Source organism: Poromitra crassiceps, assembly GCF_964638095.1.
Source record: "Poromitra crassiceps genome assembly, chromosome: 13".
Lineage (NCBI taxonomy): Eukaryota > Metazoa > Chordata > Actinopteri > Beryciformes > Melamphaidae > Poromitra > Poromitra crassiceps.
This window is the reverse complement of record NC_139644.1, coordinates 25,344,350-25,370,805: the sequence shown is the minus strand read 5'-3', so window position 1 is coordinate 25,370,805 and position 26,456 is coordinate 25,344,350. Positions and strand designations below refer to the sequence as shown.

Here is a 26,456-nt window from a genome sequence, read left to right as displayed (position 1 = left end):
TATCAAATGGGGTCACAGGTCAAAAATGTGGATGTATCTTAGGGTCCCACACATGACAAAGATTGGAAAAACATTTCCTGTAAGTCATGCAGTGAAGGAAATGCTGCACTATGGAGTATAAACACTTTGAGGCAAACACGTAGGCATTTACAAACACACACCCCCACAAACACACAAACGCACGCACACCCCCCCCAAACACACACACACACACACACACACACACACACACACACACACACACACACACGTCTCACACACACACACACACACACACACACACACACACACACACACACACACACACACACACACACACACACACACGTCACACACACAAACAGGTGGAATTTCCTTTCATTTCAGAGTTCCAGTCAGTCCGCTCATGACTCAAGTCAAGAGGAAAATCGTATCTTTCCACGGATAACAAACGGGAAAAGTATCATTTCTGATCAGCTGGCCTCTCAGCTGTTAATTCCATTGTGTCTAACTTGTGCCAATTAATTTCCACATCACCAATTATTCAATTGTTTCTTCTTTATCAACACATTTCTTTATCACTGCAGTTTTTAACTCAACTTTTAACTCAACTAAACTTGAGTCTGACAGACACTCCATATACTGTCATTTCAATGCTTGAATTCCATTTAATGACTGTTGCTCTCTGCTGTTGTGATAACATCTGATTTATATGAGAAACGGGATAAATGGTAACAGATCAATATCTGCTTGTCCTGGTAAAGATGCTGACACCATATAAACCGTGCACCTCAACCAGACATTGCATGGTTTCCAACCCTACATCTGGTAACTCAGAGCTTGCCCAGCTCTTCCTCTCTTCCTTTGTCGTCACTGTGAATTCCTGTGTTCAGAGGTCAGCTTTCAACATCTCTTTTGCACATTCTGCTCATCTGCACAGGAAGCATCGAGGTCACAGGTGCTGCAATTTCAGTGACGAGTTTGTTGATGTCAAGGAAAGAGTTTCTAAAAAGCAATCGTGTTTACTATACGTCACTAGGCAGATTTTACCACAAGAGATAGTTGCATGTGATTCTATAGTGGGCTAAGACTTTGTGGCATGGCAACTTTAATTGGCAGTGAGTCAGTATGCTCCATATGGAGAATAACCGTAATCATCAATCATCAGTCTGAGCCTACATTGTTTCCAACATTTAAAACCTCAGAACAAAGAGACACCCAAACGTTACATGATAAAAACATGAGCCTGTAATTTATTTAAAAAATATTTTAATGCACCATTAATAAAGGGTCCAACGCATTAATACAAGAAAAATATTGCAAATAATATTAAAATAATAATCATCAAATTAACAAGAAAAAAAACAATAAAAAATAACTGAATGGAAGGTATGTACACGTTTCCTCCTCATGGAGAGAGGAAAAGGAACAACATATTTACAGCTTGGAAACAGTGTGTTTCTACGAGAAACAAACACATCTACAATATTTACATTTATTTGAATTTTTTTCTTTCGTCTTTTTATCCTGTAGTAAAGAGGGTTGGTTTGTACTGAAAGGCTTTCATTGCAACAAGAAATATCTTACAGTTTCCTGTTTTGGGAGGGAACAAAAATGAGGAGAGAGTGCTTCTGCTAGTTAAATAATTTCATACTGAAAGCTTAAAAGGTTGGGACGGCCATACACGAGCTGAGAAACCATATGGAAAACAGAGACACACCACAAGAGTCATACGCACCCATCTGTCTGCAGCTTATCACAAACCAGTTGATCTACGGTATCTAGCAGGCGCACACACAGCTCACACCTACACTCCAAAGAAACTGAATGCAGTACAATTGCTCATATTTTAAGCCAATATTCTTCAGGGAGGGATGTTTCATATGGGGCAAACTCCAGCACACCCTCTTGTAAAATATACACTGTATATACTAATGCATTTTGAAGAGGCAAAAAAAACAAAAAACATTGAGGGGGAAATAAACACTGAAAATGTACTAAAGTTAGACATTAGACCTAGAAACAGACCTGACCTAATCAAATAAATGTGCCTTTTAAAAACATTCGGAGCACACAGAGTGATGAAGTTGAACACTGACCACACATCTGCAGCAAGATTGGTAGTAATATCTTGTCTTAATGTAACGGAAAATTGAAGGACAACGCACAGAGAACGCTTTCCTGACTGTTGAAAACATGCTCACACATTTGCTGGTTTAAAATAAAACTGAGATACCGGGGGGGGGGGGGGGGGGGGGGGGGGGGGGGGAGCAGATAAACGCACACAAGCAGACAGGCACATACACACACACACACACACTGGTGCTGGGGGCAGGGGTATTCTTTTTTTAGGGATCTTGGTGGTCCTACAGAGCAAACACCCAACAGACTCTCGTTACGGGACCCTTAGGTGACACAGCATCAAACTAGGGGAAGATGTAAAAGAACAAACAGTCCAATTCTGTGTAGTGCTGAGCTGAGCCTGCAGTGGAAACCTCAGCAGCCATGTAAAAACAAAACACTTTGCGCCGCAATTTATGATCTGACCAATGTTTGCACGGTTAAAAGCAGCAGGTCAAGGGCCTTTACTCTCATCCAGAGGACGGGGTTGTGGCAAAGAAGTGGGAGAGTCACGCACAGCGGAGAGGGTAAACACAGGTTTTATGGGGCTGGTGAATCACAAGAGACATTTGAAGCTCATCTCACTGTAAGATACTTACAGTAGCTAACGCAACTAAATAACAACAACAAATAGTAATATTCATATATAATACTATGAAATGAAAAGAAAGCTCCAAAACAATCTTCATACTTGGAAATCTTGCATAACTGAAGACTAAATCGGTTGGAGTATCTTAAAACTGCACTCCGAACAAGTGCCTTTAAAAACCCTGAATTTATTTGTCAATGTTCCTGTGCGTCTGTGTGCGGATCTGGTTGGGGGAAGGGGACGGGGGTTGACACTGGCAAAGCGATCCAGGCTGAAGAGGACGTGAGCCGAGGCAGACGCAGTACTGGTGCTGATCAGTTTCCATTGTCTTCCTCACAAAGTTTATTGGCGGTGGAAAAAGAAAAAGACCTTTCATGTGTGCTCGCGTGGAACAACTTGGTCGGAACGCGTTTCCCCCGTCAGTCAAACAATACTGCTACAGAAGAGCTCATGTTGAAGCAGAGGCCCTCTCTCTCACGTCAGGCTTCACAATCCCCTCAAGTAACGGCCTGTGAAATGGCCAAGTGAATGAAGTGTGTGCGTGAAAAGTGCAAATGTGTGCGTCTGTTTCCTGGTGACGACGACGGCGGTGTGGCCGTCCAGAGGAACAGGTGTGGGGGGGCTGGAGAAGGGTGGCTTTGTTTTGGAGGTACAGTCTAACGCTGGCGGAGGAACAGGTGTGGGGGGCTCATGTTGGCAAGTGAAGAAGAGAAGTGCGGGCTGCTAGTTCAGAGTCCCGCGGCAGTTCTCTGTTCCACACAGGCAAGGGATTTTGTTCTCCTCCAGGGGGAATTTGTAGTCGTAGGTGATCTCTTCGTTGACGGCGATGGCCTGCTTCGAGTAAATCACAATCTTCTTCTGGGACTCTATGGTGATAACCTTGGCGTAGCAGTTTGGCTAGGAGAGGAGAAAGAGCAGTGAGTTTGATCAACATCAGCTCCAAAAAATAAACTACAACAAAACTGGGAAATCTTAGGAGAACCTAAAGGCCACGACTACATCACGTGACATCAGTGTTCTTATTGTATCCATCCATCAGTGAAAACTGTCACCAGTTGGGTTTTCATCCTAAAATTGTCATGCAATATATCGAAAACAAATGTATATGAATGCATCAAAATCAAACTGCTGAATGGAAACATTGCAAAATAAGTTTTCATGTTCACTTGAGATGCAAAATCTTTCAAAAAACAAATGTGTGATAAATATCAATGGAAATATACAGTATTTGTTGAATAAATAATGACGCAGTCCTGGCATGATCAGTCCAGCAAATGGTTCAGTCTCGTTTCAATTCTAAACAGTTCAAAAGTGGTTTTGGACTCTCAGTTTGTCCAATAGTAATCAGTTGTTGAAAGACACACTACCGTAAATTCCGGACTATAAGCCGCGGCTTTTTTCCCGTTTTTTGGCCCCTGCGGCTTATATAACGGTGCGTCTTATCTATGGATTTTTTCAGAAAAAAAAAAAAAAAAAAAAAAAATCTCTCTTTTTTAGCACTCTTTCTAACTATAAATCCACTTCTGTTTTAATTTCCTCTCTTGCCCTCTTTTCACCACACCGCGGACACTGTGTGCACTGTAAAAATAAACAACGGTGGTGTTGTGTTATGTTGTTTTGTTGAAATGTTGTAATACGGTAAATGGGAGCTTCCTCAAACAGCCATCTCTTCCCGACAATCCCCTCTGTGCGTGACCACTTACATATGGTAATTACGGTAAGCAAACGGCCACTCGGGCAACAACTCCCTCCCCCGACTACCAGGAGAAAATCACAAACTTCGGCGAATTCACACAAAGGAAGACCAAGGAATATTCACAACAAGACGAGCAGTAGAAGCAACACTCTCACTTACCATGGGGAAGGTACGCAGAAATTCACACGAGGCAGCTTTCAAGTTGAAAGCAGTCAATCTCGCATTAAAAGAGAGCAGCCGCCGATCAAACAGAGCAGCCGCGCGTAACCTGGGCAAAAGGGACTGTCCGTCCGGGGGAGAACTACTGAACAACTCCCTCCCGACTATCAGGAGAAAATCACAAACTTCGGCGAATTCACACAAAGGAAGATCACGGAATATTATAGGAGTGTGAAAACATCCACAATTACCAACGGGTTCCAAAACGCTGGACTGCTGCGGGATGAAGAGGATGACGCCACGGGGACTGCCCCCTAGTCCGATACCTCACGAGTCCGATACCTCACGAGTCCGACACCTCATGGTTTTGGGTTAGGGTCTGGGGGAGGTTAGGTTTAGGCGTGGGGGTGGGAGAGGTTAGGTTTTGGGTTAGGGTCTGGGGGAAGTTAGCCTCTTTTTTCGGACTCGTGAGGTGTCGGACTCGTGAGGTATCGGACTCGTGCCATGGCACCTGAAGGAGAGAGGAGAGTGGTTGACGAAGCCACCCTGAACCTGTTCGTTTCCGACACTGAAGATGAGGACTTTGGTGGTTTCAGTACGCAGGAAGAAGAGGAAGACGAGGATTAGTGACTTGACTTCTCTGGTTACAGGTTTGCTGCACATATACGGTAGCCTATTGTTGTGTGATTTTGTCTGGGGATTAGTGACCTGACTTTTGTTTTGTTTTGTTGAAATGTTAATAAATGGGAGCTTCCCCAAACAGCGATCTCTTTCCCGACATTCCTCTCTGTGCACGAACCCTTTCATATGGTAATTAAACATCAAAACACCCGCGGCTTATAGTCCGGTGCGGCTTATAGAAGAAAAAAATAGTCAATTTTGGTCCCGCGGCTTATAGACCGGTGCGTCTTATAGTCCGGAATTTACGGTATATACTTTTCTGTTCAGAGAGCCTATTTATTCACCAAGTTATTCACCTAGTTGATGGAAATGCAGCAAATACACATTTTCATTTTTGCAACATTTCTAAACCCATTTCTACATATTAAACTATTGCCAGTACAGCTGCTGATTGAGGATTTCTTAAGTTAAAGTTAAGTTAAGTTATCCTTTATTTATCCCCTTGGGGAAATTCATCCTCTGCATTTGACCCATCCTCTACTAGGAACCTTCCTAGAACTAGGAGCAGTGGGCAGCCACTGTGCAGCGCCCGGGGACCAACTCCAGTTCTTTTGCCAGTACCTTGGTCAGGGGCAGTGACAGGAGTATTAACCCTAACATACATGTCTTTCTTGACTCACAGTGCAGCAGTGGTTGATGAATCGTGCCAGGTTACCACACTTGGTGGCATCGATGATGGTGTCGTGGTCCACTCTGAACAAGTAGCTGCTCCCTATGCCCTGCAGGGCGTACCGCTTCTCTCGATTGTCAGCCACCATCTAGAAAAGACAAGAGGCACAAGCGCACATTCAGTCAGCACTGCTGCGTTAACACAAAGCCAACCAAGAGACAGTAACACTGTCTGTGGCTGACACTTCTAAAGTTGCTTCATGAGGTCACTCGTGGGGAATTATTGGAAGCAGTACCTGTCTGATATTCTGGCCCACATACTCGATGACCATCTCATCAGCAGCGATGGGCTCCATGGCAAACAAGCCCCACTCGTGGATCCTGCTGCGTCCAAAACGAAGCTTCTTCTTACGGAACTGCACATGGACAAAAAGACTCAGTGTCATGATGACCTCCATCAGGATTTGTCCAAGTACTTATGCCCTCAAATTAATATATAGTGTCATGTTTCCTAAAACTCCAGCATGGCACAAAGCTGTTCTCTGAGGGGAATCAGGGAAGAGGGCCAAGTTAGAGGTATCAGTCAGTTGCACTAGGAAACTATGAAAAACTGAATAAAAACTGAAAAGTAGAATATAAAGAAGAGTATAGCAATTTGATCATTTTGATCAATCATTGAGGGGAAGAGACAAATGTTTCAGCCCTAGAATTGCCTTGTGCTTTGTTAACTTATGATGGGCGTTTGTCATTGCTTTTGCCACATGCCCAAATCAATCATGAAAATAATCTTTATTGCGGTATTGTCCACCTTATCAAAACTCTGATTGTACATGTGCAGATAAAATGATCCAACTCAGTGGGTTCAATCAGTGTCAAGGCTGGTGGTGGGTGTACCTTGAGCTGGTTGAGTTTGAGCAGGTCAGAATCCATGACTGCCGGGGTGCCGATGACGGTGAGGAGGCGGCGCTGCTCCGAGCGCCTCTCGGACAGCTGCCGGTTTGTTCCCTGATGGAGGGAGGAGAGAGAGAGACATACAGGCTCATACAGCGTCATTGACACAGTGTTAGCTTATCACATGTCCTTGAGCTGTGAGTGACTGAACCGGTGGTCTTTGACCTAAATGTGTAACAGTCGTGTTCGTCTGGGGCGGAAGTTCATTTGGCACCACTGACTGACAGAGCGCAGATAAGGAGGTAAGACAAAGGGAGGGGGGGAACAGCCACTTAACACTACATTACTCCACCACAGTAAACATCCCAAATAAAGATGATGAATTCACTCTTCCACATGAGATCAGACATTAATGATAACAATACTAGTTATTTTTATAGGAGTATAAAGTGTTTTAACACGTTCACTGCCAATGACGAGTTGACTCGTCAAACAAAATCCAACCGTTCACTGCCAATGACGAGTTGACTCGTCAAAAATTTTTTTTTTTTTTTTTTGACGGTGCTACGTGGATCAATGCCCCCCACGTCTCCTATAAAAATATTGGAAGTAATGAATGTGTATAATCTATTTTACCGACCAACTAAGTGGCGACAGTGCTCTCCCGACAGAGAGAAAGCCAACCAAATACAGCCGCGGGAGGAAGCCATTCTCAAGGAAATGGCTTGGCGATTTTACAGTCATCAGTCACCAGACTCGCCCGAGAGCGGCCGCGCCAGCAGCAGCACACCGAGAGCGGAGAGCGGTGCTGGCGTGGGGGATTGCAAATTTGCATAATAGATTATGGGTGAAACACACTTTGAAACACCCGCAGAAAGGCCAGAATCGCACGCATTCCGAAAACCCAGAAACGAACGAGCCTCATTCTCATACTGTAGGCGAAAACGCTTTCACGCTGCTGCACACGCACAACGGTGGGGGGTTCCAAAAATAGACTGGGTGGGCAGCATAAAGCCTAGAATCGCACAAAGCTTCATCAAAGCTCTCAACCGAAAATCCAAGAAACGATTGAGTCCCATCCACAGTCCACACTCGCCGACGAGGGGCCGCCAGAGAGGGAGGCTGCTCACTGCTCAGACAGGCAGGAGAAACTGGCTTGTGACAAACGCCACCAGACACGCCCACGGAGGGAGGAGTTTGAAAGAGAGGGTGTTCAGAACTATATTGTTCAGATGTCTGATCTCTCACTGATGCCAAAAATAAATGGTTAAAGTGACTGTTCTGCCTGTTTGATTGAATTTCACAAAACTGCGATTATCTCAGCTTCCTGTCTCAGACGCTGAAACCATGCTGTACTCAACGGCTAATATCTACATAACTACTAACTCTACAAACTAACTCTTTTAGACAGAGAAAGCACACATTCTATTAGTACTTTTGTGAACTTCGTGCTCACAAAGTCCAAGCAGAAAATTATCCTCGGCTCTTGTAAAATGAGCCAGAATCCTCAAAAAACGGCTTGGCAGAAGCTACCTACAGTAAAAAAAAAATGGCTGGCAGTGAATGTGTTAACAATCAAAAAATAAATGCAAATATCATACTCATTAAATAAACTAAAACAATTAAAAACAAGAAGGCGGCAAGGGATAAAGATCATAGATGTATAAACAATATAGTGAGGAGGAACACGCTGCCTTGTCTTCAATCTGCTGAGTTATTCAATGGAAAGTGTCCAGACTTGAATAGAAATGTGAAAAACAAATCCGAGGTAGTCTTCTCTTAGGAAAAAGTTTAAAAGGGGAGGGGGAGTAAAAACAATTCTCATTCCAGCTTCTTAAATTGGAATGTTTTCGGATTTCTTCACTCCTCTATAACAATGAACTGAATATCTTTGGGTTGTGGACAAAACAAGCCATTTGAGGACATCATCTTTGGCTTTGGGAAACTCTGATCAACATTTATCACCATTTTCTGACATTTCATGGACCAAACAGCTAAGCTAATCGATTAATTGAGAAAATAATCGACAATGAATATAATTGTTAGTTGAAGCCCTCGCTAGCAGCAGCCACAGTGGAGTAAAGTCATAGCAACTACAAGAACGGTATTAAGAAACCAAAAGAACACCAAACTAAATGTGGAGCATAAAAAGACCCGCTAGATGAGGGATACTCAACCAGAGGCTCAGCACATGTGTCAAACTCAAGGCCCGGGGGCCAAATCCGGCCCGGCACCTCATTTTATGTGGCCCACGAGAGCTAACAAAGAATAAAATTTGCGCAATACAATTCTAATTCTAGTTATTTCTAACAGTTGTAAGCTACTAGTTGTCTGCCATTATTTTTTCCTATAATTCTGCTTTCAGAGCAAGAGTTATATTAAGTTATTACTAAAAACCAATAATAATCAAACCAATCATGTAATATGAGATACATTTATATCATGTTACATTTACAATGGGCCCTTTGAGGGCAGCCATAATGCTGATGTGGCCCAGGATGAAATTGCGTTTGACCCCCCTGCTCTAGAGCCACATGTAGCTCCTTTATGATTGGTTGTGGCTCTTTTAAGTCCTACTTAAAAATAAATAAATAAATTAATGAATGAAAACAGCCAAACTGTCAGCAGAATTAATCTCAGGTGTTGTGCTCTGTTTGCAGGTGTGTGAGACAAGTGCAAACTCCATCACATTGGGAAAACTAGCTTAGCATGAACCTAAAATGGCTGAAGAGGAATATCGAACATTTAAAGCGGAATGAGAACTTGAGTTTTTCTTCGCATCCATGGGTTCAGGAAAATGCATCTCTGCTTTGTGATGTCATTTCACAATTCAAAACGTCCAATTTGCAACAACATCACAAAATAAAGCAGGTCCAGTACCGACTTTCCTAAAGGTGGAGAGCTGGCGAGACTCAAACTGAACCAAACTGGTTTCAGGGAGGACGCTTTTGGATTGTGGCTCTTGCAAAAGTATTTTTTGCCAATGTGGCTCCTGAGTAGGGCAAGGTTGATTACCACTGTGCTAGATGCTCTATGCAGTTTCAAGGCAGACAGCTCATCAACATGAGTGATGAGGAGGCATCAACTTGAGCAAACTAAGGGAAAGGAGCGCTGACTCAAGGCGAAGACCTGCATATTGTAGCACAATTCTGAGGCCAAATATAAAAATGATCACATATAGATGAGCTGCACAGTTATGGCCCATTTCCAGCGCTGGTATCAACGCAGCCCCGCCCAGCTCGTCTCGCTTTTTTGTCTCATTCCACCGATCAAAAACGTGGACAGCCCGGGTTGAGTCGTGCTAGTTTTGTTTCCCTGCTTTGTTGAGGTTCCAGCGCTGTGAACCCGTACCATACCGTGACGTGAAAACACTGCAGACGACTGATTGGTCAGGCAGAATCGTGTTTACTGTATCTACTGTCAATACTGGATAGCAGTTTAGTGGGGCTTACCCTCTCTTCTGTTATTTCCATCAGTCTTGTGTGTTGCTGCCTTCGGCTCGGGTGAAATAAAATCGATCTCCTTGCTCAGCTTTAACATGACGGTGGTTTTCAATTGTTTTGAGAGAGAAAGTCTGCTCCTCGGGAAGCCCTTTGAGTTGTGTGTAACGTCAGCTCCGCTAGGCCGGAGTTTAGCGAAGCCGCGGTCTTGCCTGGTGAGTTGCCACCGGGGAAGTGGCTTCACTTCTCCCCGTAGCGTGACTCCCGTCCCCCGCGCAGCGCATGCATGTGTGTTTGAGTAACAACAAAGTGATATCCATTCTACTGTGCTGTTTGTTATATGTGGTGGAAATGAGCCATTACTCTATCTCAGAGCAAAACTACTAGGAGTTTGCCTACCATGCTGTCCATGTTCTCCATCTCCTGTATGACCTGTTCAGGCAGGTCCAGGTCCAGGTAGACATCCTTCTCCTTGCGGCTGATGGCGTAGTAACCCTCGCTCCTGGCACAGCCCGTCATATGCTGACGAAGTTGTCCGTCTGCACTCTTCTTCTTACGCCGAGGATTCGGCAAGTTGGTAAGTGCAGGCCAAAGGTTAAGGGCAATAATGAGAACATGCAATGGTATACTATGCACAGATAGCAAATATTAAACGTATAAAATTTAACATTATAGAATTTACAGTGGCTGAAATCATCATTGGGTCATTTGGACATTGAATGTTGCACATTCACACACCATAATGGAGGCAGACAGCATTGGTTGACAAGGATATTAGTGTGGTTGACCCAGTGGGTGTCGTTGAGCCAGTCGGTGCTGTGGTCGTCCTGCAGCAGCTTCTCATAAGTGGTCTTCAGCAGCATCAGGTCCTCATTGTCCAGACCGGAGTTCCAGATGTCATACAGGATAGTCATCTGCTCAAACTCACTACGCAGATCATACTTCAATAGTGGCGTTTCGGGTGCCGGGATGGGTTTGGGCCAGCGTTGGGACGATGTCACCCCTGCCTCCTGCAGGAAGAGGCGCTCACTCTTCCTCACTTCTTCAACCTCCTCGTCCTCTGTGTCTGAGCTGGACAGCTCTCCAGATTCAAGCTCCTCCACATCCACATCTTCTTCCGAGTCCTGGACAGAGCAACTTAAGATTACTACAAGGAACTGATATGAACACAAATCTGTACAAGCGCAAAAACTAAGGTAATAAAAATCTTAAGGGGAGAGGGGTACGGAACCATTTATATTTTTATCTGGATTTCAAGATGTAGAGGTTTCATGACGTAAGAAAAAATGATGCCATGAAGCAAAACCTAAAAAGGTTGTGTGTCAACATCATAGATATTAGAAACCTGAACCAACAATGCATCCACTTACATTACAGAAACGAAATCCTTGCTACATAATATGATGCACAGTCTGTGATTAAGACATCCACAAACACTTACAGGAACAAACCCTACAACTTCCCACACACCTCTAGTTTCCGCTTGCTCTGTTTCTTCGCTGGCCGTTCCTTCTGCTTTTTTGTATGCAGAACCTCCAGGTTTTCCTTGTCTTTCCTTCTCCTCTTTTTGCTCTTGTCTTTTTCCAGGTCAAAACCCTTGCCAACGATGCGCTTCCTCTTTGATGATGGAGGTAGAGCCATGGTCTTGGCCACATCCCCGGCCTCGCACAGCGCATCCATCCCAGATAAGTACTCCCCAGTGTCGCCCCTGGGTGGCAGCGCCTCCCCGATAACCTCCTCTGGTGCCTCAAGCACCCCAGAGATAGTGTTGAGATCTGCAGGGAGCAGGACCGAGGAGTCCTGTTTGGAGGAAGTCCTTTTTGGGGCAGGCGCCAGGAGAACAGGGGGTTTGGAGTAGTTGTGCTCCATGAAGACCGTTACACCCTCTGGGTTCATAACCAATGTCAGCGGCTCTGGAGAGAGGAACAGATCCTCGTCCATCTTCTGCTCCTCTGCCTCATCCGATGTCTCCGTCTCCTCAGAGTCCCCGGCTTCCGGGTCCATCTTCAGGGCCACGTCAGCGAGCACAGACAGGTCCGTGGCTGGGGCTGAGGCCAGCTGCAGGAGGCTGGATGCCCCTAGCTGCTCCCTGAGTCTCAGCCTCTGCTCACTCTCTTCCTCATCCTCCTCTTGATGAGCGGACAGGCTGGTTGTCCGAGGCCGTCCTCTGGGCCGTTTGGTGGCGGGAGGCGGAGGAGGAGGAGGGGCCTCCTCGAAGGCCATCTTGCACATGGAAGCGTGGTCCAAAGGCAGGTTCTGCACAGTGAGACACACCATAATAGGAGGGGCCGGCACAGGAGATTTGGGAGAGTCTTTGCCTGCACCCCGTTTTCCAGGGGATTTGATAGGGGTGGTGTGCAGAGGCATAGGCGGGCCGTGGAGCTTTTTGGACTCGTCGAGGTACAGGGTGCGTCCAGGCGGGGGCACGATGAGGGCATTGCCTTCGCCTGGTTTGGAGGCATAGGGGAGCAGCTGGATGCCCTGGGTGGGGTGAACGGAGGGGGTTGGGGCAACAGTGACAGGGGAGTCTGGAGGCCTGGCAGGGGAGAGGAGGGGAGACTCGCCCGTCGGCTGAGAGGGCAAAGGGGACAACGGCGCAGTCGGCAGTGGCATTTTGCTGTCGCTCTCCTCCGTGGAGAACGAGACGGTTTTCCTGCGTTTCTTGAGGGGCGGCAGAAGAACAATGGGGGAGGAAGGGCGCGGGTATGGAGGCGACGGAGGGCGCTTGGTGGGTGCTGCTGCTGTATCTGCCTTCCTGTTCTCAGTTTCCCCTAAGAGAAAAATATTCAAGTTTTGACAGAATTAGCCAAACTGAGCATTCATCCAAGTTTAGCCTATGTACTTAGTGTCCTATTCTAAAAGAAGCCAGCTTCAGCTAACTAAATGTGCACAATCTTTTAAGATCACCTCTTAAAACTCATCTTTAAAGACTAGCTTTTATGCAACGATGTAATGATCTTTGGCAAATTTTTATTATTTTATGGTCCCTGCCTTGCTTTTATTGCTTTTGAAAGTGCTTTGTAACCATCTTATAAAAGTGCTATACCAGTAAAGATGATGGCGATGATTATAATCAGGGTTCATACACATTTTGACCAATGGATTTCCATGATTTTTCCATGACTTCAAAACAAATGTCCATGGCCAAACATTTTTGTCTTGGAGTATATGTAACGGCGTTGTGTAGGTGGTACTTGCAGCAACCCATGTGTAGGGCTTGCCCAGGGGTGGATACGAACCGCCGACCTTCGGCTTGGGAGTCAAAGACACTAACCACTCCACCAAGAGAGCTAGCTCCCTTGGCGGAGCTGATTAACATGCCTTTATACTGGGGAGTGAGTTTAACCAATCCACTCGGGACTCACGAGGAATCTGCGCTGATTCACCTCGGTTACACTCACCCCCTCAAACTCACTCCACACCCACTGGGCATCCGGGTTCACGGCATCAATGTAACACTAACCACTCCACCAAGAGAGCTCTCTTGGTGGAGTGGTTAGTGTCTTTGACTCGCAAGCCGAAGGTCGGTGGTTCGTATCCACCCCTGGGCAAGCCCTACACATGGGTTGCTGCAAGTACCACCTACACAACGCCGTTACATATACATGAAAAAGTGAGTGAGTTACGACATTCTACTTCAAAATGTCACTAGCCTACACTTCACTTAATGTAATGCAGCCTTTAAAACCAGGAAAAGACAACATGTATGCCATACCACCATATCCAACATCTATGATTGACCATATATCAGGCATGTCCAAAGTCCGGTCCGGGGGGTGGCCCCCGGACTGATTTTAAACGGCCCACGGCTTATCTCTCAAAATATACTACTGTATATCAGTTTCAGTTTGCGTTTTTTCTCTTCACTGAACGATGCCAGCACTATCATACAGTTTGTAGACAAGCACCAAGGAGGAACAACGCAGGCGGAACTAATGTTTTCAGACCGTAAACAAAAGTACAATTGTATTGTATGTTTTTTTCTTATAACCCATATGATGGGAAAAGTACCTGGCCGCTAGGTATTTTACATTATAATAATGTAAACAAGACTTCTGACCAACCTGTTTTGACCTCTGCCTTTGAAACAGTGGCTGTGGTATTTTCCCTGCAGAAAAGAGCAAAATAATCATATTGAAAAATGTGGACCACCAACAATGTACATGATAAAGGAATATTTAAGAGGCTTGTCAAGAAACACATCTTCGTGGGCAGTGCAAAGTAACAGAAACTAAAATACCTGGCGTCCTCTTTCCCAGTGTCGAGGGCTGTGCTGTCCACGGTCGAATCATCCATGGTGTCTGGCCCTTCACTCTCAATCCTCTCTCCCTCCTCATCCTCATCTTCAGAAGAAGATGAAGATGAGGATGTTGAAGAGGAAGAGCCCTCAGAGGACGAAGTAAGGCTCTCATCATCGCTATCAGCACTGAGGGCATCATCTGAAATACAGAGAAATCAGATATAGAATGTGGTAACAACACTGCTACCCTGAACCCAAAAGGAAACATGGAAAGGACATGATATCTGAGAGTGCTGTGATTTACCATCATACTCCTTTTCACTTCCTTCTTCCTCATCCTCCTACAGTTAAGAAAGTGACATAGTTACAGCACTACATTTAGATCACTCAATCAGAAGCAAGTGTAAGTGCACAGAGAGCAATACAGTGAAATGCTGCCATCTAGCCAAAAGTAGGTGAAAATGCCACAGTAACATGAATTCCCATGAAAATGTTAACAAAGGCAAATAAATCCAACCAGGTCTGCACCATATTCATCAAGTCAAGTCAATATGCAGATATGATACTCAGCCTGCAATAGGGCGATAGGGTGCCAAGTGGACCCCGACCATTTTCTAATTCACAATGAAAGCTAACGTTAAATCAAGTTTGACTGAACTCCAGCTAAATTGTAAATATTGCCACCTGCTTGCCACCCAGGCACTTATATGTACTTAACTAACTTAACATATCCTGTGTGCACAAAGTCATGTTTGGTTAATTTTCTTTTTAGAGAGATCCTTTATTGATTTGTTTGGGACGAGGGTTTACAGGCCCCTGGGCTCTTGTCATTTTGCAAAAGTGGCCCCCGGGCAAAACAAGTCGAGTATCCCTGTTCTAGGTTGTTGCAGTCATTTGTAAACTTTTTGTCCCCAAGACTTTGCTTTTTCACTCTCAGAAAAGCATAGATAAATGGACACGGAAAAAGAACATTCAGAAATTTCAAAAGGGACTTCACTTATCAGTCACCACCTAAGCCCATTTCTGGGGCAGGAAAAACACACACGGTCACAAATATGCAAGTGCACACACCTTTTCATCAGAGGAGCCATCAGAGGTTTCCTCTCCCTCACTGTCCAGCTCCCAGGGTTTACGTCTTCTCTGCTTCTTTTTCCTCCTCTTGTTGTCCCTTTCTGCTCTGTGTCTGTCTGCCTCTGGCCGTCTTCCATCAGCAGCTGGAGACAAGACACAGGATTGTTAAGAGACATATTGGCCCGGGCTATTAACACCCCCCCATCAAATATCATCATCAGCTCGGCGAACCTTCGTCATCCTCGTCTGGCGGGGTTGAAGGTCGTGGCCTTTTCATGTCAGCCTCTTTAAGCTCCTGCGGTTCTTTCCTCTTCACCTGCACAATCACACAGCAACATTGTTTTTCATACATAGTGTGGAAGACAGTAACTGCCAAGAATGGTCTGCAACCATTCTGACTATTCTTGGCAAGCTCCCCAATTCTACAATTTACTGTACAGGACTGCATTGTTTTCATAGTTCTGTACTTGGCTAAATTCACACATAAGCCCTGTTCAAACTAGATTGGTTTCACCTGGGTCCTGACATTGTGATTATGACTAAGAGTCCACAATTGTAATCCAGTACCAAATAGGGGAGTGTCTGCAATATTTCTAAATCTGTTAAATAAAAAGAAGAAGAAAAAAAGAAGCAAACTCGAGCCATCTGGCGAGGGCAATCCAGTTCAGATTTACCTGTCCATAACTGTGTTACTTTTTGAAATGTTGGTAAGACTGCCTCAAGACACCAAGGCTACTAATTAGCCCAATAGCCCAATGTATAAAGGCTGTATTTCAAGAGATCTTTGATGAAGCAAATGCATCAACCATCAACATGATCTTGTGGAGACCAGTGTCAAACCAGCCAGAATGAAAATAGAACTTCCTGTCAAATCTTTTAAAATTACACCCTTCATGAGGCTATTTTTTAATGATTTGTGGTCTCCGATATCCTCTTTCCCTTACCACTGAATACATGTCATACTCATGTGGAAAAACGTTCTGCTATTATTCTGGCTATCTCTGGCTAGCGTGATACAGTTGAGCGTTTGTTCCTACATAGGACAAATCTTCTTTGTAATAGTAAAAATAACATTGTTTGACCCCTCAGTGTGTGCATCTAAAGAGACCAATATAGACCTTTATCTAGCCAGGTCCTTAGGAATTACATGTAAACTTGCATGAAATTACAGGATTTATGCAACTAATCATTGTTTGGTAGTGTCAAATAGACAGATAGTGCCATTAGTCAAACAAGAAGATAAAATGTGGTGTTTTTACCTTGAAGGAAGGCAGACGTACAGCTCCATGCAATGCAAAGCCCTCCATGCCACCACTCTTTGCCCAGTCCACCAGAGACATGAGAGGCTCGCGAGGACGGTTGAGCTTTTCCTCTTTCTTCTCATCATCCCGTAAGGCCGACACCCCCCTAACCATCGTCTGGAAAGGCTGAGGGAAGAAAAGTTTCTAATAATCAATCAATAACCAATCCAACACGATGACTAATAGTGGATAGCAGCATGACTGCTTGCCGCTGAAGTATGTTTCTGTGGGCATTAGCCTGGCAGGCATCGACCACTGACCCTTGTACATGGCACCATTGTGATGGCACCACTGACCCTTGTACATGGCACCATTGTGATGGCACCACTGACCCCTGTACATGGCACCATTGTGATGGCACCCCGACATCCAAATCACTATTCAAATGTTTGGTGCCCCCTCCTCTCTTTCTCATGGCGCAGCCTAGAGCAGGTCATGCATGGGTCATGCACAGAGTCGCTTTGTGGGATAGCCTCTCGCAGAGAGATAGAGATATAAGAGTTGCGTCATCTCCATTCTTCACTCCAAAGGACCTTTTTTTTTTTTTTTACCTCGCAATAGTTCCTGAAAGTAAGGTTCTGGATTAAGCAGCCCTATAGTGTTGCAGCAGAATGGAGCGTTTGTAATGTACTTTGAAAGGGTAAGATGTTTGAATGATGTATGTGACATCATGGAGATGCAGATGCATTGGCTCATTGAGTACTATATAGGCTACTTACTGGTTAGTTTTAAGCTTAGTAGCTGCATGTGTGTACCAGTAGATCTGGAGAGTTTTATGATACAATAGTGGTGAGATAAAGAGGGGCTGTGCGTGCCCTAAACTTTTGTGGGCCCCAATGCAACTTATGCCTCTGTGGAGCACAGTGGCTGTGTTGTGGGATATTTAGTCAGAGTTTGAGATTTGAGACCTAAGAATTCTTCGCTGATAGTGTCAGCTAGCTACCACAGCTATTCCCTATGGAAACAAACCCACTTTTTACCATCAGCACAAAAAAACTGGTTGAAGCAGCGTTTTTCTTTTTACCAAAAAATAGCAGAATAGCATGAACACAAACTAAAACAACTACAGCATCGCTGTGGCTCTTCTCCCTTACCTTGGCCTTGGTCTCTTTCCTCTCCCACCACTCATCAAAGGTTGCAAAGGCAATGTTCTCCACCATCTTGCGGTTCAGGTCTCTCTGCATGATGTTTTTCATCTCCTGGATCAGAGTGGCCAGGGCCATCTGCACCGTGGCCTCATGCGGGTTTTCAGCCTCCAGGGGCATCTCCTCCCCTGGAGCTCTGTACTCTCCTTCCCCAGGCGGCATGGTGCCATAGCCAGGTGGGGGCATGTAGGAGGGGTAGTGTGGAGGCAGGATGTGTGGGGGCCAGCTGGCGTGGGGAGGCGGGATGCCATGGTGGGGTAGAGGCGGGATCGGAGTGCCGTGGGGGTCGGGGTAAGCATAGGGCATGTGTGGGGGCATGTAGCGGTGGTCCTGGTCGTAGTGAGCGCCCGATCCGCTCCCCTCTTGGTCCATGTACGGGTGGTGCGTGTGGGGAGGAGGCATAGAGTGGAGATGGTAGGAGGCCGAGTAGTCTGCGGGTGCAGCCTCGCCGGGGGCTGCAGGGCCGTTGGACGAGGACATGCGGAGCTGGTGCAGGCGACTCAGCATCTGGGTCTGCATCTGGAAGGACATGGGAGCTCCGCCGCTGTACTGGTTCATCAGCTCCATGGAGCTAGCGTAGTCATACATGTGGTGGCCCATGGGAGGGGGATACTCGGGGTGCAGCTCCATGTGGGGCGGGGGAGGGATGCCCAGAGGAGGTAGGGGCTGGAGGGAGTAACCAGGGGGCGGTGGAGGAGGCAAGTGAGGGGGGTAGGAGGGTATAGGAGGGTGCATGGAGGTGCCAAAGTGCTGTGCAGAGTCAGAGATGGGCGGGGGTGAAGACGAGGGGTCCGTAGTTTGCGATGGCAGGGCAGCCTGCGAGGATGAAGGGGAGGAAGCTGAGGAGGCTGGGGGCTGATGGGTCGTCACTGTCGTTATGGTGTTCTCCTCCTCCTCCTCAGAGATCTCCATGTCTTCCCCAGAGGAGTGAGGTGATGGCTGAAAGAAAAGACAGAGAATGTGAGTCAGTAGTTCCTCAGTTAGGACACCATCTTTCTATTTAATGGACCACTCTCCCAGCAATAAACATACTTTCAAAAGAGAAGAGTTGGTCAGCTTTCAGAATATAACTTTTTATACTACCAGCTAGGGCTGCACGATATATCGTTTACACATCGTCATCGCAATGTGCGCATGCGCGATAGTCACATCGCAGGACGTGCGATGTCAAAAGCAAATTACCGTAAATTCCGGACTATAAGCCGCAGCATTTTTCCCGTTTTTTGGGCTTTTTTGGCCCCTGCGGCTTATATAACGGTGCGGCTTATCTATGGATTTTTTCCAAAAAAAAAAAAAAAAAAAAAAAAAAAACTCTCTTTTTTAGCACTCTTTCTAACTATAAATCCACTTCTGTTTTAATTTCCTCTCTTGCCCTCTTTTAACAACATAACATAACATAACATAACACAACACAGGTGGTGTTGTGTTATGTTGTTTTGTTGAAATGTTAATAAATGGGAGCTTCCTCAAACAGCCATCTCTTTCCCGACAATCCCCTCTGTGCATGAACCCTTACATATGGTAATTAAACATTAAAACACAATAGAAAAAAAAAAAAAAAAAAAAAAAACATCAAAACACCCGGGGCTTATAGTCCGGCGCGGCTTATGTAAAAAACAGTCAACTTTGCAGGTGCGGCTTATACTCCGGTGCGGCTTATAGTGCGGAATTTACGGTAACTCGTCATGTTGCTTGATAAACTCTCACTTTAGGGGTAGCCTACTGAGTGAAATGCAGGCTCTCCCAAAGGAGAGAGACGCCCCGCTACTGTACTCACTCATTTAGTGCTTAGCTTCAACACAACAAACATGCACAGAGAGCTCAATTGAATTGTTTTTGCTTATGTTGGGTTGCTGACAGTAGCCCGTCTGTAAACGATGTGGTCCGTGGAGTGGAGATATTTACTCTTGAAACACCAAAAAGCAAGACCGCAACTTCTAATGACACGAAGGCTAAAGTCATTACTGAGAAGTTGTCCGTGTATCACTGCGGCTGTCTCTCCCCTTCGTCTCTGATGTTGCATCACATGATAGCAGTTACGGTAGAGTTAATTATACATAGCGACTCATTTACACAAAACATGTCGGTGAAAATAAAAAGACAATAGACATAGCTGGGCAATTAAATGTATATTTATTACTTTTCACGAATGAATTGTTTGTCACCGGTCGGCTGCATGTGAATCCTCGTCTCTCTGTACTGCCCTGCGTGCGCTCAAAAACCAGAACTCCCCAAATGCGGAGTGTACCACTTGGTAGTTTCTGGAGGGGGTTTCCGGGGGGTCAGACCAAGTGTGTGAAGTGGCAGCGGTGTTTCATTGTTGATTTATTGAAATGTTAGAAGAACGAAAGAAGTTGAAAGCAGTGATTATAATCAATTAAATCTAATGTTTTTCTGCAAATAGCATCATGGGAGGTAGATTCTGGCACTCAATATTAGGGGTGGGCAATATATCAATTGTATATCAATATTGTGATATGAGACTATATGGTCTTAGATGTTGGATGGTAATATGGTGATACAGCATACATGTTGTCTTTCCCTGGTTTTAAAGGCTGCATTACACTAAGTGAAGTGTAGGCTAGCGACATTTTTAAGTAGAATGTCATAACTCACTCACTTTTTCATGTATGTAAGTCATGGAAATCCATTGGTCAAAATGTGTATGCACCCTGATAGATGACGCTCTGAGGCCTACCAGTAGGTCACAGCCCAGTGGTTGAGAAACATTAAAATACGGTACCTAATTTCCCCTCCAAAATCAGATGGACTCCTCTACAAAATCATCCCAATCATTCTAGAAATATTATTTTCTTTCAAATAGAGCTATTCTGGTAATCTGGTGAAAATCTGTATTTTTTCATATCGCAATATATATCGCAGGGGCGGGGAATATCGCAATGTCCGTTTTTTCCAATATCGTGCAGCCCTACTACCAGCGCAGTTTCCTTTTACACTAATGATAATGGGGAGTGGGTGCAAGGCGTAGGGAAAGTGGATGATATGGCTGGCTGCTTTTTAAGCAGAGCAGAGCAATTTCTAAAGTTGAGTAAAATGCAACTGTCCTCTGTCCCCAGAGAGCTGCTGGGTTTCTTTGTAGGCATCTGTCTAATCAGGGACTATTTTACATCTGGGATTCTGGGTGAATGCAATTCGAAAACCAGCAGGTCCAGCATTGAAAACCACTGGTTTAGAGGAGTGCAATAATTCTTTATGAGCTGACCAACAAAGTAGACGCAGAGTTTTGCATGGGAAACTCACAGTTTACAACAATAACAAGAATGAAAGTGAATAAAGTAGTGGGAGTTTCTGTTAAATGTTTGGGAGTTAGACATCAGTACCATTTGCTGATAGTGGCAACTAGTTCTTACAGATTTTTTTTTCCACAATGCATATTTTATTTGTCAGCACAAATGTAGCTGAGACAGCCCCTTTTCTACAAATAATAGTCATAGAATAGTTTGAGCTTTAAACGTTGACACATGTACGGGTGTGTTGAAGATCTTACCTGACTCTGCCCATTGTAAGGTGGTGTGTGCGCTCCTGTCCTGCTCCGCAGATCAGCAGATCCAGCCTGTGAAGCTTCTTCCTGCAACGCCCCAGTCCCAGGGATGCTGGCCTGGGCCGGGGGGTCCTCGGGGGCCGGGATGTGGGGAGAATAGGTAGAAGAAGACGGTGTGGCTGCTGCAATTACAGTGGGACTCTTCCTACCTCCCACTTCTCCCCCCTTTCCACGTTTCCTCCCTCTGCGGGCATCTCTGTCCCTTTCCGCTTTCCTCCTGGGGTCCTTTTCGGCATCAGCCGCCATTTGATTACCATCCATGTGGTCCCCCGCTGCGTCTCCCGACCCTCCTACTCGCTCTGCTCCATCCCCGCCTGTGGCCCTCTGACGCTCCTCTTTTTTATCCACTTCGTCCTCCTCGTCCGAAGGGAGGAAAGAGAATTTAGCTTTCTGTTCCTTTAGGAGCATTTCAATGCGAGAGTCAAGGCTGCTGCTGTGGTAGACAAACGGCAGGCTCTCGTTAGTGGAATCTGGCTCCGGGGAGGAGGAGTCACGCTGAGGGGGTGGTGGGGGGGAGCTGGAAGAGGAGGGGACATGGTGGGGTAGGGACGTGGAGGAAGGGGAGGTAGAGGAGGAGGCGATGGAGGAATGGGGAGGGGAGGAGGGCGGGGGGGTCTTTGGTGGGACGGGCGGGGTGCTTGGACGGCGTTTGGGCTTGGTCCACTGCTCCTCACGGGGCGGGCTGTCCTGGCCAAAGTCCAGTGTCCCAAGTGTCTCGGCTACAGCGGCCGCTATGACAGAGGCCGGCGGGAGGGGAGGCGGCGGTGGAGGAGGCAGCGGCACTATGTGAGGAGCTGCATGGAAGTCCTTGTCAGCCCCTGGCCCGGACAGAGTGCCCCTCTCCCCGAGGCCGGCACCCCCGAGACGAGAGGGAGCAGGAGGTTCGTGAGGAGGGGCTGCAGCAGGCTCTTTAGCAGAGGAATAAGCGGAGTAAGATGAAGGGGGAGGAGACATGCTGTTGGAGGAGGAGCGATAGGAGTTGGAATTGAATCTGGGGTCAGAGCTGTTGGAGTAGTCGCTGTCTCTGTCTCTATCTCTATCCCTGTCCCGGTCGTGGCTGCTGCGTCTGCGGCTGCTGCCGCCCCCGCCACTGTGGTGGTTGTGAGAGTGGTGGTGGTTTCGGTGTCGCTGGTGGCCATGCTCGGCGGACCGAGAACCCAGACTGTCCCGCCGGTAGCCTCTGTCATCCCTGCGATCTGAATGGTGGTGGGCGTGATGGGAATGGTACTTTGAGCCAGAAGAGTTTGTTTCCTGCTGGTGGTAAGACGACCTCCTGGAGGCGATGCCACTGGCCCCATAGCGCCCTGCCAAATCTCTGTCCCGGTCCCTTTCCCTATCCCGCTCTCTGTCTGATAGCGGGGGCTGATCGTATTGGCCAGCAGGGGGTGGCGGAGGCATTGCAGGATGGTGCATCATATGCGGCCCGGGCCCTCCGGCGTTGGGGTACATTGGGTAGCACGGTGGCTCATTGGGACGGTACGGGGCAGTGGGGGGGTATAGAGGGCGACCTCGATGGTACACTGATGTTTCCTGTGGATCCTCAGAGTAGCGGGAGACTTTGTATCCCCCAACCGAGGATGAGACAGCAGAAGACGAGGAGGAGGAGGGTAGCATGTCCTGGGGAGGGTAGCCACTGGCCAACGCAGCGGTGTTGTAGCCAGTATGTCTGAAAAACAGAAATGAGATAGGGTTCAAAATCTAATTATACTATACCAAACAGAGATTATGTACAGTACGGTAGTTAATCAGCTGTCTCAGTAATGCCAGGTTTGCTGCTAGTAAACATTAGCAAACAATAGTTGTATAAAAATACACGCTAAAGAAATGTAAAGTTACATTTTGATAATAACATTATGTTTCATTCCTTTTATTAATTTGACACCGCTCCATAGAAGCAGACATGATGTGTGAAATGATTTGCTAACATTCTGTAAACTATGCAATTTGACCATGTACAGGTATGGAGAAGTGAAGGTACTCATCTCTGACTCAAATACCTGAATTTGCCTCTTGACAATGATAAAGCTGTGGCAATAACGCCATCAGAGTTTTGAATGTGTTGGGTTTAAATATCAAACAGCTAACCTGCCGCCGGTGTAGCCTGAGTCTTGTGAAAAAGGAGTGCCAGATCTGGAGGTGCAGGGTGTCCCACTGCCCTGAGAGGAGGCAGAGGAACCTGGGGTGTAGGGTCCTGCCATGGAGGTGGGGGGCGTGTCCAGGCGCTGATCACTGTAGCCCGTTTCCGCAGAGCAAGGGGTGACACTCCCCGGTGTGAGGGCCTGCACCCCCGCAGCCAAAGTTGCAAGGTCAGTAGAGAGCCTCCGTCTGATATCGGACGACTGTGAGTGGAAACAAATCCTAAATTAATTGTGTCTGACAATAATGTATTAAAAGCACTCCATAATTCAACTTGATTTGATTCATTAGAAATCAATTAGAGAAGGCGATGATCATTCAATAGTTTTGCTGCTTTTCAATACTCATTTACATAGTAAATTTGAGATGGTGATCATTAAGTAATTGCAGTGATGTACCGTGTCAGGCTGTGTTGGGGGCGGGGCCTGAGGCTGGAGCCGCTCTGTCAGAGCCTTGCCTCCGAGGGGGACCGTCTGAGGAGTGTAGGAGCCGCTTACCATCAGGTCGTAATACTTTTGCCTTTGCTGGCCTAGAACAAAACAAACGCACACAAAAATAAACAGAGGGACAACTTGTGATGTATATTAACAGTCACTGTGAACGCCCTCTAGAGATGCTCTTACTATTAGGTTTTAACATCATCTGTACCATTCAAGTCAAACACAGTTGGACGTAATTCAATGTGCACAATGGCAGTTGGCACGTGTGCCTATATTTCCCAATTAATATGCTGAAAATGTCTTTGCTGTATGTACCCATATGTCATGTGTCCATAGGGCCCACTGCACAGTGCCCACTGCCTGTCTCTGTGTTTGCAGGTAAGTTTGAAGGGTGTTTTGATGGTGAGATGATCTGAGCAGCAAATTAAATCTAGTATGTAAACCTAAAATAGTGAGAGAACACAGCGCCCTACATGTATGATCCAAGGTCTGCAACTGGAAGTTGAAGGTCAATGTCCACCACACAAGAATATTACACATGACATCTAACTGTTATTTCTAGCATGACTATTAGCAAGCTGCCGGAGAAAACTGATAAGACAAAATAAATACAAAATATCACCTTTCAACTTGGAGATAAAGTGCTTTGAAAGCCACTAAATAAAATTGCTTTGCAACTTCTATTTTCTACACAGACAAATACATCCATGTGTGGTACTAAAGAGATATGCCCAGCAAAAAGGCTACATGGAAAGATTAACACAATAAAAATACAGCAAAGTTGTACTCGCATATTAGTGAAAATATAATAATTATGATCAGAACTTGTATGTGATAGTTTGTATCTCAAAGGTGTAGTATCTATGCAAAATGCAGATAAATCACATTTCTTTCAATTAATTGAAAGTTTTATTACGTTCTTCACGAGTACTGTACAAATGTTACTGTATAAATCACACAGCGAAGCCTAGGTTCAGACCAGGCACTATGCAGAAGCAGTGCTTAACAGAAGCTTAGTGCCACGCTAAACCGGTCACACCAGAAGCACTCTTTTCCTCAGCGCCTCACTTGGCGCAGCGCTCCCCCAGCTCACAACTTGCATTGAATTCATGCCTGGCAGCTCGGGTACAGCACGCTTGAAAAATAGAACAGAAGCTGAAACTATCGCTTCAGTGTGGCTTCAGCATGGTGTGGCGTGCGGCTGGTGTGCAGTCTCGCCTGTTAAGGACGTCGAAATAAAACGGCCATAGCGCTGCGTAGCTTCAGCGTGGCTTCGCCGTATGGTGTGAACAAGGGCTAAGTGTCTGCAGCATCACCGTGATAATCTGCAAACCAGAACCAGCTCAATCTTTCAAGAAGCCACAGATAAGGCGTTATATTACCTTTGATATCGAGTTGAGCATGAATGATGTTGCCCATGACCGAGGTGTTGTGCAGGTGTTTGACAGTGTCTTTTGCTCCTCTGGTGCTGGTGAACAGCACCCTGGCAAGGCCCAAGTGCTTCCTGGTCTTGGGGTGGAACAAAATCTCCATCTCCTCCACCTCACCGAACTTGGCGCACATTTCTGCCAAGAAGGGCTCCTTGATGTTGTCATTCAGCCTAGCAAAGGTCACCTCCTTGAGGGGTATTTGACCCACGTAGAATTCATCAAGCTGTCAAGAAAAAATTAATAAGAGTCATTACATGAGATGATGATGATGCTGGAGACGTGTGAAATAAAAGTGCAGTAGTTATTCTCACCTTAAACTTGGGCACTGGCAGGGACAACTCTGCGTATCTGGACCATATTCTCCGGGGTCTGGGGTCCCGCAGATCTCCCACGGGAGGAAACCCAGAGTCCTGGAAATAATAAACAGTTTGGAGTCACAAATTCTTAATTGTGGGCACAAACATACAAAAATATAGATGGGTGGGGGTAAACATCAACTCACTGGCACACTGAAATGTACTCCATCATATCTGTATATTTTTTGTGTGACCCGCCTAATAGCTGGGTCCTGGACGAGCTTGTAGCTTTTCCACTGCAAACTGAGAGCTCTTTGTGTTTCTGCCCCACTGTCTGGATCCATCCTACAACTGTGAGAAGAAATACATGATTTTAGAGGCAGTGCCGCAGATAATGTTTGAGAGCAAAAACACAGCACCAGAATAACACTGGCTAAACAGCTGAGTTATAACATTGTTAACTCCATCTTAATTGTTTTGAAATTATACCCTTCCTCCAGACAAAACATGCATGTCCATTCATAGTATGTGCCTTGCATGATAACATTGCCATCAGCTGCGTCACACAAATCAGCCAAACATTTACTTTCTTCAACCACTGTCTGTCTATGACTATTCCGTTTCTAACACAGATGAATAAAAATAAAGACATATAAGCGGTTATTATCAA

General features: G+C 45.9%; 1 protein-coding gene across 1 annotated transcript; it reads right to left on the bottom strand.

Annotated features, from left to right (window-relative positions):
• Window positions 1–1,259: 1,259 nt before the first annotated feature.
• On the bottom strand, window positions 1,260–26,130 carry setd1a (SET domain containing 1A, histone lysine methyltransferase; the record flags this gene model as incomplete). Its single annotated transcript, XM_083649504.1, has 20 exons — window positions 1,260–3,586; window positions 5,846–5,983; window positions 6,131–6,250; window positions 6,729–6,839; window positions 10,565–10,746; window positions 10,941–11,289; window positions 11,636–12,936; window positions 14,230–14,273; window positions 14,406–14,604; window positions 14,710–14,746; window positions 15,477–15,619; window positions 15,708–15,792; window positions 16,736–16,903; window positions 17,872–18,861; window positions 21,431–23,150; window positions 23,570–23,823; window positions 24,019–24,149; window positions 25,443–25,713; window positions 25,802–25,900; window positions 25,993–26,130. The coding sequence occupies 20 exons, from the start codon at window positions 26,128–26,130 to the stop codon at window positions 3,413–3,415; spliced, it is 6,654 nt and encodes a 2,217-aa protein (XP_083505630.1). The 3' UTR covers window positions 1,260–3,412.
• Window positions 26,131–26,456: the final 326 nt, after the last annotated feature.